Genomic DNA, 16174 nt, shown 5'->3' with positions numbered 1-16174 from the left:
AGTGGCAGACAACCCGCTCAGTCTGTACTGAAACCAAAGAAATATCATGTGTGAGCACTAACCACAGTGTAACAGAGATAATAAACAACAGACAGGCAGCCATATGCAATGAGGCTAGTGCTTTTGGTAGGGGAGGCAGATTAAAAGGAAAAGAAACACCAAATTCAGCAATCCTCATGCAGCTGAAAGACCTATTACATTTCAGAGGGATCTGTTTCTCTAAGTCAGGCTACAGAAGTAACCTCCATAGGGAAGCCAGCTCCCTGCTCTCAGCTGTACTAGTGGTTTTAGCATCTCTCTGACCACAGCCGCAGCACTAATAGAGTCCAGTTTGGGTACCTGCAGCAAGGAGGGACAGAGTGATGCCCAGGTGGTCACACAAAGCATATGCATAGCATGGAGCTGCCTCCGAGTCCCAGGACAAAATGGGTTAAGAGGCACAGCAGCAGTTCAAATTCTGATCCAAGACAGACATGGTGCACTCGTCTAAATTATATATAGGCAATAACTACGAGAAACAGGAACCTGAAATACCCTGTGCATCTTGCAACCACGTACCATCTCTTCACATCCCATGAGATTACATTTGCAAACAGCTTGTAGTCAGCATCAAGCAGGTGATGATCTAGCTGAAGATGTCCCTGCTCATTGCAGGGGGGGTGGATGAGATGACCTTTGAAGGTCCCTTCCAACCCAAACCATTCTATGATTCTAAGTGCCTGAAGTCTGCTGGGCTCCTTCAGTAGCCTACAGTCTCATGGACTTCATCAAGAGAACCAATTAAGCTGGATTACAAACCTCCTACACCAACTTCTGCTTTCACACCAAATAAAACTAAAACGAATGCTGACATCTATCTTATCCATGCTTTTATAAATGTTTCTACTATCACATCAAACAATATCCTATATCCCATAGAAAAGACGTGTCTTAAAAGGAAGTGGGACAAGTCTGTGCTTGCCAAGCAGAGGAACCTGGACTTAGAGCATCTCTATTGAGATCAGCCTGCCAAGAACAAGTTGATGTGTTTTATTACCACAAGGAATTCCACAAATATGCTGGTAACTTTGGAGCATCCGTGTGGGTTCCTAGGTAGGAAAAAAGAGAATCTTTAATACACACTTTCTGTTTTTTTACAGACATTTACCAGATGTAAGAGAATTCACAGACGTTTCGTCTGCCGTGACAAGTGTGCAGACACCATATCTAGCAGAAGAGGCTGAGCACCCATCTCTGCTGTGAGTGAAAGCCAACAGTCAGATACGCCTGGCTGAACAAAGGTTTGGTTTCAATTATATTTCAGATTCCTCTAACAATAACTGCGTGGCATCTGGCACCAACACATCTGAGCCTTTGAAGTGGTTCTTGACTTTGACAGGGAAAAGGGGGAGGGTAAAAAGGGGAATCAATCAGCAATTGCGGTCTGAGTCGAACCTCTTTCTCTGAGGAGAAAACGTTAATACCACAAACCCCCAGCACGCCAGAAATGTGCTAGCAAAAACAGAACACCTGAGACAAACCCCATGTTGAAGTCAAACTAGCAATGGGACTGCACTTTCACCTTCAGAAACAAGGTTATGAGATACATGGGTCAATGGCCCCAGATGCAGGAGCCTCTCAACACCTCCCCATGACTGCCTTGGGTGGTGTGACGCTCCACATCCCCTTCCTGGTCGCTCATGCCTGGAATAAAATGCTCATGGGAAGAGACATCCAATGCCTAAATCCTAACCCAGTAACCAGCAAAGGCACAGTTAAATCAGAACAGGAAGGTAGTGAGCAACCTTTGCTGATGCATTCCCCATTCAAACTGCCATTGCTGGCTACCCAGCCCCAGTGAAAAGACAGCACATCCACTGCCATATTTCTGGGCAAAAGCAGAAGCTCCCATTGAGCTCTTCCACAAACACTCATCGTAAATGTACATTTGGAACATTTACAACAGACCAGAACAGCAACACATGGGTGCTGCGGGGTGTAAACTATGGGGTGCTGGTGACCACAAGACTTAACTACCTCTGGATGTGCTCAGAAGAACATCCCCAGGATGCTTAAGCAGGTTTGCAGTGCCTGCAGGTACACGAGCTGCCATACACCCCTGCTTCCCTTTGGCCCATCTTTCGGTGTCTAAGCCCCTTTTCAGATCTAACCTTAAATGACATCGCTAGGATCACCAGGGAAGTCAGTGCAACAAACCTCAGTTTTAAAGTGCATGTCTTCTTTATCTGGTTTGTCCCACATAAGCACAGCTGCGGTTTAACAGCAACAAGGTGGCAGAGCTCAACAGTTCCCAAACCAGGGATAGTGGTTTTGATTGGAATGATGCTCATTTAAAGAGGGATAAAAATGCCTTATTCATTTTTCCCCCTCATCTGTGCCCAAGTCCTACCAACTCTTTTTGTTAGGCCAGGCAGTTTCTGGAAACATCTTCTGGCTCAAAACATTCCCAGAATTTCAAGAATCTGCTCCACAAATCTTGAGGCTGCTTTGTTCAGGAATGCCGACATGTGGGCAAAGGGAAACCAAAACCTTCCCTTGAATGCTGCACAGAACTTTAAAGCCTGCCCAAGATGAAGAATGCAAGAGTCAAAAACCCTGACGGAAGTGTGGGTTTTCTGCTGCATTTCAAGTATCGCCCCAACACGCTCTTCCAGCACGGGAACGTGGCCGTGCCAGGACAGCCTGCGTGCCTAGCGAGGCTGATGGCCTCCATGTGCTCCCCTCAAAGCAGGGCTGGAGTCAGGAATGAATAAATAAAACAGACTTTCAGATCAAGTTTTCTTGGCCTTCACAGAGATGATCGTGCTGTGAATAAAAGCTCTGGGCTCTGAGTCTCTTCTCCCCAGACAGGATCCACCCACTTCCCAATGCCTCCCCGTCCACAAGCACCAAAGGGCAAGCATGCACTTGGTCTTCTGCTTGCACAGCTCCCAGGACAATACTTAAGTTGTCCGCTGGAAATATCCATTGCATTCCACAAAACTGAGAGAACGAGACCCCTAGCTTACCATAAAGCCTAATACTTACATTAGGTGAGACAGATCTTCATTGCTGTAATTACAGGACCATTTGCAAGCCAAGGAGCCTTCCCCAAGCCAGCAGTGTGCTGGTGGCTGCCAAAACAAGGCCCAGCTCCTGCTGTGACAATGCTGGCCACATCAGCTTGTCATTTATTTCTGCTCTGCTCCTCAGTGAGTCCCAACAGACACCATGAGGTGAGAGCTGGAGGGATGCTTATGAGTCCTGACTGGAGGACACCAGTGCCATAGCACTGCCCAATGCAGACTGAGGGTGGAAAGCAACCACTGCAGTAGGCTGGGCATGGTCAAACAGCCACATACTGCCCCCAAAACACTAAATATGACACACACCCCCAAAAGGAATATGGTTGGTTCACATGGGCTTGAAAGCCCTCAATGGAGGTGCCACAGAGAACAGTGAAGAGCCAGCAACTGAAGGCCTGGCAGGGCGAGAGGTGCTGGAGGGCTCCTGCCTGGCTTGTCCTCTGCTTTTGTTCTCCACGGACCCATACCTAAACAGGCATCCTGCAACCCTTTCTCCTGGCACGCTGGTGGTGCGGGAGAAGGACCAGCTCTGCTCCTCAAAGGTAAGCATGGCCAGGTGGCTCCAAAGCCATCCCAACAAGCCAGGAGGGATTCTGCATTTCAAATGTAAGAGCAGGAAAACCATCAACAGGCATTTCAGCTGTGAGAGACCATAAACTCCCCAACACATTTCAAAGCACATTTTCAATCCACTTCCAATCCCACCCCAGTCTCATGAGTGCTGCTGCTGTTATTGTCTATCACAGTAAGGAAATTGCTTTCCCTGGGGTTGGAATGTTTCCTGCCACCAGATGCAAAAGGAAGGGAATGGAGCAGCCTACGGAGGCAGTGGGTCAAGGAGAGCTTTGAGGGATGATGCATCCTGCAACAGCAAGGCAGAGCCTTTTATAGCTGGTGGTCAGAATTACTCAGGAAGCCATAGAGGAAGCAATTGGAAATTGTTGGACAGGGAAACTTCCCCATTCTGCTTCCAAACGCGCAGGCCCGTAAGTCTGCACTGAATTCCTCCCTTTTAGCCATGCCTCTCACAAAGCAACATTAACTAGCACACAGTCCCAAAAGTGTTCAGCTGCCACCTCCTCCTCCCCCCGAAAAAGGTGGATTTGTGTTGTTTTGACTTTAAAGAAAGAGTCTGACAAGCCTGAATGTCTTAATCACACACGGTGAGCCCCACGCTGGCATTACGACTTGCTCATGGGGTGCTCGAAAACCTCGCCTTGGAGCTGGCTCCAGTATCCGCAGCTGGAGAGTGAAGCCAACAAAGTAAACAGCAGTAACGGGAGCCCGGCCAGCGCCGGGGCTGCTGAAAGGGACCTAGACCTGAGGATGGGGTGGGCAAGGGGGTGCTGGAATAAACCTTCTGCAGTCTGAACAAAAGGAGAGCCTGGGGGACACAGAGGGATGCAGCACATCCTGTCCTTGCCAGCTGAAAGGACAGCTCGCCGGGCTCTTGTTAAGCTGACCACAAAGTGGTAGTACTTGAGACACAAGTGCTAGGAACCATGAGAGAGAAGCACTGTAGTAAACAGCTTGGGCTGTGATTTGGCATCTCCTAAGGATGCTGCCCAGCTGCATGGCTCTGCCTTCTCCCCACACTTGCTATAAAGCCCAGACACCATGAGCCCCTGGCAGCCATCCCTGCCCTGCTGCAGTGCTGCCAGGGAGATGCAGGCACACAGGGCCATGCTTCCCACCAGCTCATTGCTCATCAGGACACAAAGGCACCTTCTTCCTGGAAGCTGCTCCAAGAGAAGAGCAGAGGGTCACCAAAACCAATTCCCAGCTGCGGCCAAGGGCTTGCTGCTTTTGCTGAGATACCCACCACATGGGTGCCATCACTTCATAAAGGACCATGCTGGTACCCAAAGAGGACAGGATTTGGGTGCTGCCTCCATGGCACCTCCTGCTCACAGGAATGACACATAGGACCAAACCCTCCATTCCTACCTATGGATATTAACCAATGCCAGCACCATCCCAGTAAGGCTCTAAACTACTCCTTCGCCAGCTTCCTGGTCCTGCACAGTGCTTGGCAGAGCTGTGTCTCACAACTGGGTCTCCATTATCCACCCTTCCTGTAGGGATGGTTTAATGGCACTGCTCTCCCACCCAGAGATTCTTTGATGTCTCCTTTGGGATCAACTCATACTGCTTTCCTTTCCCTTGGTGGGCACGCAGCCACTCTCCCCAGCCTGCTGCCTATGAATGTGGTAGGCATTTCAAATCTGAGTTCACTGCTCAAACTGAAGTTGGCCAACAGCATCAAAAGCCTGTTCTCTGGGGGAGAAACCAAACTCAGGCACCATCACACAGTCTCCTTCCTCAGGAGGCCTGGGTAGAAAGCCGTACCTGCCTCAGAGACTATTAAACCACAGAGGAGCAAAGCCAACCGCTGTTTTAAGTAGAATGTAAAAGCCAAACACACGCTGTCAGATCTGTACAACTTTCTGTCCAAGGAGATTAACTCAAAGACCAGGACATGTCTCTGCTGATAAGGACAAAAACAGAGCTCCCGGAAGGGGTTCAGCTCACCAAGAAGTCAAAACCCAAGCAACCTCACTGGGGAGCTGGACTGAGCCCCATGGAGATAAACAGATGCACTTCCTAGAACGGCAGGAGCTGAAGCATATCCTACTGTAAAAGTTCATTTATCTGCTCTTATAAGCCACCATCCAAACCCCTTAACTTCATCAATCTCAAAAGCTTTTGGGTGGTCACCGTCTCAATAACAAAGGTTGGAAAGCGGGAAGCAGGATATACAAGAGGTTTACAGCCATGTGAAACAAAGACAGTGCAACTCTCACAAATGCTTCCAAATCAGACAGGTCTCAAAATACACACTGTATCTTATTTACTGATTTAATGCAGAACGTGTGTCATACTCCAGGTGTTTGAAAGCCAAGAATTCTGACTTAGACTTGTTTAAGGGGGGGAAGAAAGAAGGAACAGAGTTGTTTAGAGACTAACATAGACAGGAACAGCACAAAAATATGTTTAGCAAAGGAGAAGTGGAAAGTATTATGACACCTTTCAAAATAAAGCATCATATGGTTTGTTTAAATCTCCTGAAACAGAAGAAATTGCCCCATTTTGCCAAAACAAATGAAATACAAGCATGGATATGACTCTGCCCCACAGTTCAGAAGGAGACAAGAGGTTTATGGCGAGTCACAGGGATAGACAGCATGGGAATCTCTCCTGGCTCACCAGCAAGGCCAGACCACCTGCACAGGCATTTCTGCACTGCCCATGCCATTGCCAGATGAAGTAACTGGGCATGAGAGATGGGGAAGACAGTGGGGAAAGTCCAAGTGCCACCCAGATCATCAAGAGATACCTCCTCACCCAAATGACAGAGAGGTCACTGCTGACACGGGCCATGCACACATCCCTGCCATACTCCCCATCCCCACATTCCCTCAGGGCTGCAAAGGAGGAAATCCAACAGCTCCATGCACCTTCCTGCTCCAACCCAAAGCAACCTCCTTGTGCTTGGTAAGGAGCCAAATTCAGGTTGTCTGCTCACAGACCGGGCTGCTGCAGTAACAGCCCATGCTGTCCAGGCTGCTAGAGGATATTTATTTAGGTCCGTGCTAAAGGAAGGTTTCTGGTGCTTTTTCACGGCTCTCAAGAACGGATGGACCACAGCTGACCAAGATAGAGCAAAAAGCAAGCAAAGGCTACTGAGGGCTGCTCCCCAGGCAGTAGTGGTGCAGAACTAGCTCCAGCCTCCCCCCGCATGCAGCAGAGGAAGGAGAGGCACCAATGTTTGGACAACTGGAACACATTTAGGGGGTGATTTTTCACAGGGCCTCCAGCCAGGCTGTTTCCTACAATAGCCATTTTATTACCAGTGATAGAACACACAGACCAACAGCTCCCCCCATCCATGAGGCCTCCCAGCACCCCACTTCTGCAGGGATATCACCCACATGTCCCACTAACTAGGCATCTCCAGCATCGCATCCTTAAATGTGACTAGAAGACAATGCCTGGTAAACCTGTTATCTCCATCAGAGTATCTTCCACTAAGCCCCAGGCACATCCAGTTCAGCACCTTCAACCCTGGTACCCATCTGGACCAGTGATCAAACTGCACTAGCCGAGTGCCAGGCACAGTGCAAGCACCAGCCCGCTGGCCAGCCATCACTGCTGACAAGTATTTTTTAGATGATAGATAACATAGAAAACCTGTGTTTATGTTGGCACCCAGCAGGCTAAAACAGACTTTAAGTGCAGTTATAAAACAGCCCAGGCTAACTGGCTAAGCAAAATGTGTTTTGAACTCACAGGGCAGTATCTGGAGAGGTTCATTAGTAGTTGGTGTTGGTAAACTCTCCCAGGGAGAGAAGTATTCACAGCACTGAAACACAACAGGGTCACATCTTAGAAGGTGCCCACCCCAAAAGCACAGGTTTTGGGCACCTAGGGAGAGACACGGTGGTGGTGAGGATGGATCCACATTCCGGTGTGGGGAAGCAGGAAACAGCACAGCCCCAACTTCGCACTTTGCATCTCTCATTTCCTTCTTGCACCCGAGGGCTTGTCCTGTCTTTCTGCAGGGAGCAAGAAGGTGCTCTAGGGGAAAAAAGCATCTTAGTTCAAGATTTCACAGCCAAATTACCACTGAACTCAAAGGGTGTTTTCTAATCTGAAAGGTTTCATCTAAAAATCAAGTGCCTTCCATAGAACGGCCCTGATACTTCTGCTGAAATCCACGCAAAGCCATTGTAAAATACAGAACTGCTACAACAAGTGCACATAACCAACCATCCTGCCTGCACATCCAGCACAGTTCACATGAATAAAAACTAGGCACATGGCTACAGTTTGAGACCTGTCCTTCAATTCCTACCCAAACCAAAAATGCAACCACATAGAAGCGAGCCATGCTCCTGGAATTGGATGCAACACATCATCAGGTCTTGATGTGACATGAGGTGCCCCCAAAATAGCAGGGCCAGCTCCTAGACTTTTCCAAAATTATATGGTTGTGGCTTGAGAGACAACATGCTGAAAATATAATGAGAGAGCATAACCTATTACATGTGTTGTGGTCCTGCTCTGAAGCTGGAAGAGGCTGGGGTTGAAGGACTCAGGCTGCAGTGCAGGACTTGGTTAACTATTAATGTATGACTCAGCTACAATAATAATGGGTATTTTGTGTTGTGCATTAGCACAACGGCATCCTGGTCCTTGACTTGGGCCCCTGTGCATGGCAGGAAGAAAACCCAACCTTGTAGCACATCATTTAATAGCTGGACATACCAGGAAATAGGAAAGAGGGTTTATTCATCCTCTGATTTCCTCCTGCAGGCTCATTCTGCTCCTTCCTTCACATGCCACTGAAGACTAGCAAGGGACTTCAGGAGAGCACCAGTGGGTGCCCAGGCTTGCACGAAACCACAACCCAGCCCAAGGGGCTGTGTTTACTCACCATTATTCAAAGAAGACATGTTTATGTTAATCCACTCCCCTCACCCTGAACAAGGTGCTAATTCCTGCCCAGCCCTGGTCCTGCAGAACTGATGAACCTGGAGCCTGGATTCTCTGCAGATGGCTCTTCCCAGCAGCATTAGCCCAAATTATCTCTGCTCCATTCATCCACATGACCCCATCCAGCTCCGCATTGCAAAGCAAGGGAGTCACACTGCGTGATTAGGTTAGCAGCACAAAATGATTATGTTAAAAGCTGATGAGCTGAGCTAACCCAATCCAAGGTGTCTCCAGGGGCAGCCAACGTGATCAATTAAAAGCCCTGTGGCCCTAACAGAGCTCCTGGGTGCAGCTGACAATACAGCCAGGGACAATACACAAGTCCTTATCAGAGCTGGCCACTGAGGAATGAAAGCCATCATCCCATTTCGCAGCTACTCAAACTTCAAGACACAACTTTAACCCCTCTTCAGGGGATCAAAGCACTCAGAACCCAAAGGCAGGCACTGCTTGGGCATGGCCAGGTCCTCCTGGCACTTGGCAATTACCAGCTGCTCTGCAGAGCCAGTGGGAGCTGCATGTACATATATATACATATACACATGCTGCATGTGTGTGTATATATATATATATATATATATATATATTCATGAGCCCAGGGGAATGCATGGAGTCAGGAAGGAGTTTGTCCAGGTACTTGGGGAGTACCTCAACATGAAGCCACCCTGAACCCTTCCAGCACAGTGTTATAGCTGTACATTGGGGATCCCCATCTCAAAATGCTGCTGCATCTGCCTAAATCCCCGTCAGAGACAAGACTCCAGCACTGGCTTAACTTTCAGCAGGAAAGTGAAATCTCACCCATGCTCAAGGAAGCATTTAAGTACCTGAAGTGCTTTATTGAAGCACCGGGGCTCCCAAACATATCAGTTTACCACCTCTAGCTTCTCCATGCCAGCCATCAACCTCACATTCACTCCTCAAACTCCAAGCAGGAACTCCTGCAAGGCGCAACCACCCCAAACCTCGCAGCCACAGAACTGCAGTGCAGTTTGCACTAGCAAAGAGAAGAAATATTAAGCTGTATCTAACACAGAAATGGTTGATTTTCCTATAGAACAATTGATGGTGTGTTCGATTCCTTGGCTGCCTACTGAGATGCTAGTTCCCCTGCCCTGGGAATTTTCCCTCTGCTGCTCCTCCTCCCCCAGCTCCCAGACCATCCATTCTCCCCTTTTCAAACTGCACCCATTGTAAATGGCACTGAATATTAACACAGCCCATTGAGCACTTGCTCCTTTTGTATGGGACCCCTGCGTTTCAAATTGCAGTCGCTGCAGAGAGGAAAAGCCTCGACGTGATTAAATGCCATGAAGTTTCTCAAAAGGAGAGAAGAATATGCAGAGGCTGAGGGGGTCCTACAACCTTTCGCTTGAAGCCAGGAGCTTCTGCAAGAGCCAGAAAGGCTTCTTGGTAGGGACATTTTACCCCATTCAGGCTTCATTATGAATCTCACACGTTCTTCCAATCCTAGTCTGATTGAGATAATTTCTGTCCCAGCTGTGGCTCAGTAAGGAACTGAGCAACTCAGACAGCAGTTTGAAAGGGTTTGCTGTTAACTGCTGTCCTCCAGTTTAAGCACTAATAAATATCACTGCATGCTGAGGGTAATCAGCAAATCCATAGACACATGTTCACACAGGAAAGGTGTAAGCACACGTATTTATCTGTGCTTAAACAGCAGGCCTGGAGAGGCACTGCTTTGCGAGGACAGGCTTTGCTGTTACCCCACCAGGGCAAGGCACATAGGGGATGGAGACCTTCCCCCCAAGCAGCCCACTGGTGAGGATGATGCTCCATGAAGCACCAAACCCAACTGCATCACTGCAAGCTAAGCAGGATTGCTTTCACAAGCCCCACCAGCTCCCACTCGGGCAGGAAAGGTTCCCTGGACCACGACTCAGGAGGGAGCCACTGCTTTCCATTCCCTTTCCCCAGGAGGAGGGAGGGGGATCAGCCACCTGCAGCCATCCCCATCCCGCACTCCCAAGCCATCCTCCCAAGCCCCCCGGGCAGGCAGCACACAGTGAGGGCTCCGCAGCTGCATGAGCCCAGGGTGACGATTACTTAATCTTTGTTCCATTATTTCAGCAGGGCTGGAAGCAAGACATGCAGGGGAGGAACTGCCAGCGGCATTCCCCCCTCCCAGCACTGTCAGCAGGAGAGTCCCCCCACAGCCTTCTCTTCCAGCATCTGCAGAGGTGCAGGAGTTACTCCAGAGACCAGGAGCAACTACATCCATCTCCAGAGAGCACCATGCACACAGGCAGCAGCACAGCAAGGTCTGTAGAGCCCCATTCTATCAAGCGAGCAAAGAAGCTACACTTATGTGAGAGCAGAGCAATGAGACCTGGCACATTACAAGCCCAGTTTAGCAAAAAAAAAAATAAGTTAATGGGCAATTTTGAGCACAGTTTCATTGCCTTTGACAAAATCTTTGTGTACAATTGAGCTCAGCAAGAATCTGCTCCCAACTCCTAGCCCAAATGCGCTTCCAGGCTCTAAAACCATTGACAGGGACCCACAGGATTCTCAGAAGCATCCACTTTACCCGGCTCTCTGCAGACAACAGCAGCACCATACAATGGCCAACATCCACAGAACTGGTGCCTCAGGACAGCTTATCCTATAACCAAACCCCAGAGGGTCCCCAGGAAACAAAAAGCAGCTCTCAGCCCAGCTCTACCCCAGGCACTGGAGTACTCTGCCTTGTTCCCAGACATGCCAGGCACTGATCCATAGGCAGAAGGGTCCATGTAACAGATGCCCAGTACCCAGGAAATTCCCCCTAGTCATTTGGGTCAGAAACACACAACACATGTTTAAAATGAAAAACTTCTATTCCTGCAGGCCACACCAACAATGAATCAGCTATCCAACTGCACTTCCGCAGCCCCAAAGCCGCCTCACCATTAAAATTTGCACACAAAATACTATTTCTCCATCATTAAAAAGAAAGAAAAAACCTCTCACATACACGATGCCTGGAAGAAATCTCTTGTCCATCACTCCTCAAAAATTAAGAGGCATGGAGATACAGAAACAGAGGGTGCAGGGGATGGCCCAAGTCACCAACACCACTGGATCCCTGCCGCTGGCTTTTCCAGGCACAAAGCGTTTTGTACTTAAGCTCGGCTCTAAGATTTACACCATGTACACCACTAATATTAAAACAAACTTCAGACTTAAACACCAAAAAAGCATCTCCAGCAGCTTCAAAGTGAGGCACTGCAAAGGAGTCCTGCACAGCAACTGCTCTGCAGAGCTGGATTCTCCCGGCATTCCCAGACGGACCAGGGACTTCTCACAGCAGAGTAAGGACAGTATGGGGCATGCCGGAGTGTTGCAACATGCCCTACTTATACATGCTCAGCCAGCAAGTCCTGCACACTTCAACTGGCACACAGTATTGAGCAGCCTGTTGCTTATAAAAGAAATAACATCTGTGCCACACTGCATTAACTGTGAGCAACCACAGCGCTCCAGCCCTTCTGTGCATCAGTTACATCTTCTGCAAGCTAGGGAGAAGAATTACAACTCCAAGTTCTACTGCCAACAGAGAAATAACAATAGTTTCCAAAGATCCCAATGCTTTTCCTCAGCACTGATAGTCCTGTTGACAAAATATGCGGCGCGATTGTGTTCCAGAGCCCTCCCTAATGCACTGAGCCACATTTCCAACCCTACAAACAAAAGCTTTATCTCCAACACACTGAAAACCGACTCCAAGCACTGCTTCAGTGTTGTGGCTCTTCATTAGGAATAAGAGATAAACTGCTAAGGAGGGGTTTTTCAATACCACTTTAATGAAGTTAAAGCACAGCCACTGAAAACAGGATTTATCTTGTCTCTTATTAGAGATCGAACATGCCCAAGCTTATCACCCCAGGGGGAGACACAGCCTGCCCAGAAGGGATGGGATAAGGGACACACAGCTCAGACACCACCCATCTCACCCTGCTTTATGGCCAGGGGACCTGCACCCACAGGCTGTGCTCCTCCATCACCCCGGGGCCACCACAAACCTTCATGTTTGCCTTCTGTTTCTTTAAAAGGGCATATGCACAGAGATATCTTTACTCCAGCACATGGTGCTTTTATAGAGGACATTAAACAGCCACTAAAACAATAGGTTAGCAATTCTCTGCACCAGAACTTAGCATTTATGATCCTACCAAGCATGAAAAATGTGCTTCAGCTTTGTGCCCCTAAACTGAAATAAACAATTTAAGTGATTTTTAGCTATTAGAAACAATATTACTTTAAAACCAAAAGTAGTTGCAATAGCTTAAATGTCTGCTTTTTTTCTATTAGCTATGGAGAAGCAAAAAAAACCCCCTTATTTTTACATTGTCAGATATGAAAGCCATTACAAATTGCCACTTTAATACTTCTTGTTAATTTAGAATTCACAAAGTTACCAACCATATTTTGTCCAAGCGGGTTCAAAGATCAGCAGCCCACAGGTCCATAGCAGCAGATTTATACATGCTATTACTTCACCAATAAAATTTAAACTGAACTCACAACACTCAGAAATCTGTTCCATACGAAAGAGACACTCCTGCACATTAGCACTCCCAAAAACCTCACACCAGTAAGTTTCCTCGGGCTGGGTTATTAATGCATTTCTCTGCCTGAACAAAGATACACTGTCCTGTTTTAAGAGGTGCATGGGGATGCTGGAATTATGCTGAGAAGACTAAAAACTTGCTCTGAAAGGTGCCCAAAGGCTGAAGGAAGGATCCTTCAGAGCACAGAGCAACAGGTGAATGGGATGAGTCAGGGTTTTAACACAGAGGCCACACTTTCCTCTCGGTACACACCTGATAATTTCATGTACAACAAGGCGTTCCGGCAGCCAGAAGTGAATAGTACCAGGAGAACCTGACAAACCTCTAATAATTCTTCTTAATAAGGAGCTGGACTATCTCCAGCAACACTTCAGTGACCGTTCTCTCTCTGGCAGAGCTGAGGAGTATCTATTACAACCGGGAGTTTTATGGATTCAATAATCTATAAATCTGTTCAGACAGCAGAAGGGCCCAGCAACAGAAGCACCAAGACAACACTTTTCCATCTCTCTTTCTGGATCCCTATTTCCCCCAAAGTTAGCTATGAGTTGGACACTTACTTTTACAAGTTTATGAGAGCACAGACACACTCCCAGTCCTCCTGCACTGTCACTGTCGAATTAATTGAGCTGTCAAAGCTGAACACACTTCCCCCCTCCCGAATCTCCTGCGCTTCATGCGCCTGATGCTGTGTTTTAGATCCCACCAGATCAGAAGAGTGGTCACACAACCGGAGCGGACTTGCTGTGCGTTACGGTAAACGGCAGTAGCACTGTCCTGCACTCGGGCAGGTACCTGAACACCTTAAAACACGCCTCTAGGGAACAGAAGCACCGTACTAACCACCAGGTGCTGGGCTATAAGCTCAGCTGCCATCCCCGACATACGATACACTGCAGGTTAATAACTTCCATAGACAAGTGCCAAGGGAATCGCAGCTTTGACTGGAAAACGGCGCCGGGTTTTTCTTGAGACACCCAAAGCCCACGACTGTTTCTCCCTACAACCGCTGCCTCCCCGGCTTTCACACCTCAGCAACCGGCAGCTCCGGAGCACGAAGGGAGAGCCCGGCGCTGCGGTCCATGTTTGGGTACCAGCCCGGGTGGCCGAGTAGTGACCAGCCGCTATCTCCAGTGATCCCATCGCTATAAGCCAACCCCACTCCCGACTCCTTCTCCTCCGGGACACCCAAGAGAGGGACGGGAGAGCCGAATCAGACCGGCGGCCCCTCTGCCTCCATCCCCGCCGCGGTGGGACATGGGATCACGACACAAGCTTCGCACCTCCAAAACAGCAAATCTCAGTTCTCTATTTAGCTCTGTTTCCCACGCTGTTCGGTGCTGCCCAAAGCCCCGCTCCCTCCCCGGAGCCCCGCCGGTACTCACACGTGCCGCGGCCAGCGGGGCAGGTCCCGGGGCACGGCGGGCAGCGCCAGCCCCCCGCAGCTCAGCAGCTCCCCGCCGCAGGCGCAACCGGCGGGGCAGTCAGCGGCGGCCGAGCCCAGTAGCGAGCCCAGCAGCAGCAGCGCCGCCGCCCCGCCGCCCGCCCGTGACGGCACCGCCATTTTGTATCCGGCACCGGAGAAGGTCCGAGGCGGGAGGAGGAGGCGGCAGGAGCGGCCCCGGCGCGGAGCGCAGCGGTAACGCCGCGGGGCCCCGCGACCGCTCAGCGCCGTTCCGCCGCCCGCACCATCGCCTCGGCCGCCGGCGGCGTGCGGCGCTCACAGCACCGGCATCCACCCGCCGGCAAGCGGGCGGGCGGGCTCCACCGGGAGAGTCGGGTCCGCGTCCCCGCTGCGGGAAGCGCCTCCTCCTCCTTCACGCCGCACAGCTCCGGCCCAGCGGCCGCTGGAGCTCCGTGTCCTCAGTGCGCTCCCGCGGGGCTGAGAGCCGCTGCCCGCCGCTAGCGCTGCCGCTCCGCCACCGGCCCCGCCGCTCCCCGAGCGCCACTCGCCGCGGACCCACGTTGGCGACACCGCAACATGTAGCCGCACCGCCCCCCGTGCGCTCGCTCATTGGCTGGCGGGCGGCCTCCGGCGGGCCCGCGCTCGCTGCCATTGGTCAGGAGGACCCCCCGGCCTGTCAATCAGAGGCGCTAAGTCCCGCCCCTCTTTCCCACTCCAGGTGTGAACGCGGGCGGACAACGCCTCCCCTATCGCCCCCCCCGCGCTACCCCTCTTAAAGGGGCCGCGCCCGCCTTCACCCATCCCCTCTTCGCCACAGGGAAAGCGATTTAAACATCTCCCTCCTGCAGATGAGGACAATCTGCTCCAAGATTAGGGTCTGGAGGCTCCATACACCGGGATGTGCCCTTCTCCAGAAGCCACACTCCCAAGGGACATGTGTGTCCCACCACAGACCTGTTGCAGGAGTGGATTAATTATCCACACGTGTTTCAGACCAAAGCGATGGGGTTTGCTTCCCAAATCTACCCCTATGTTTGAAAGCCCAGCACGCAGCAGATGTAAAGGAGCACGCAGTCCAGCACGGGTCGAAGCATGACTCATTAGATGGCTGCAGCAAGATCATTACAGGCAAAATTAATGTTAGAGCATCAATACACTCTAAAGACTGAATTTAGAGCTTAGCAGAGAGCATCCAACTGGCTTTGGTCAAGTTTGGCTGTGGTCCACACAGCTTTTAGGGATGAAGCTCTTGGTGGACTCAATGTGGTGGGAGTGGGGTTTAACTCCTAAGGCATCAGCCCAGCCTTACGCTGGGAATTACATGGAAAGAAAGAGTGTGATATTTTAGGGAGAGAAACACCTATCCCTGCCAGATCCTGCTTCTACTACCTTTGATTAGATTTCCATCTTTCTGCTGCAGATTTCTCCCTGGTGCAGGGATAGAGCAGTATTTCCTTTTGGTAGCAGGATGGGGCATTGCACCAAAGGATGCTTTGATCACGCTGCCCATCATCTGAGAATCACGTATCTCTTCATATAGAATAACACGCGCAAGGGGAATCGCACTCAGGTTTATTCAGCGGTACCCAGGCTGCACAAACATGCTGCCTCCTGAAAGGCAGCAAACCTGGGTT

At 50.0% G+C, this 16174-nt stretch overlaps 1 protein-coding gene across 2 annotated transcripts in view; it reads right to left on the bottom strand.

The window, feature by feature from the left end:
- LRIG1 (leucine rich repeats and immunoglobulin like domains 1) overlaps positions 1 to 15120 on the bottom strand; it is a 91310-nt gene extending 76190 nt beyond the window's left edge. The window contains exon 1 of one of the 2 annotated variants that reach the window (XM_030501903.1): positions 14521 to 15120. In XM_030501903.1, the coding sequence (XP_030357763.1) occupies positions 14521 to 14699 (179 nt within the window). In that variant the 5' untranslated portion in view covers positions 14700 to 15120. The remainder of the gene's footprint in view (positions 1 to 14520) is intronic. The other variant, XM_030501905.1, reaches the window with a different exon arrangement.
- Positions 15121 to 16174: the final 1054 nt, after the last annotated feature.

This window comes from Strigops habroptila, chromosome 11, assembly GCF_004027225.2.
Source record: "Strigops habroptila isolate Jane chromosome 11, bStrHab1.2.pri, whole genome shotgun sequence".
NCBI classification, from domain to species: Eukaryota; Metazoa; Chordata; class Aves; order Psittaciformes; family Psittacidae; genus Strigops; species Strigops habroptila.
Note: the sequence above shows the minus strand (reverse complement) of the source record. Positions and strands in the feature narration are given on the sequence as shown.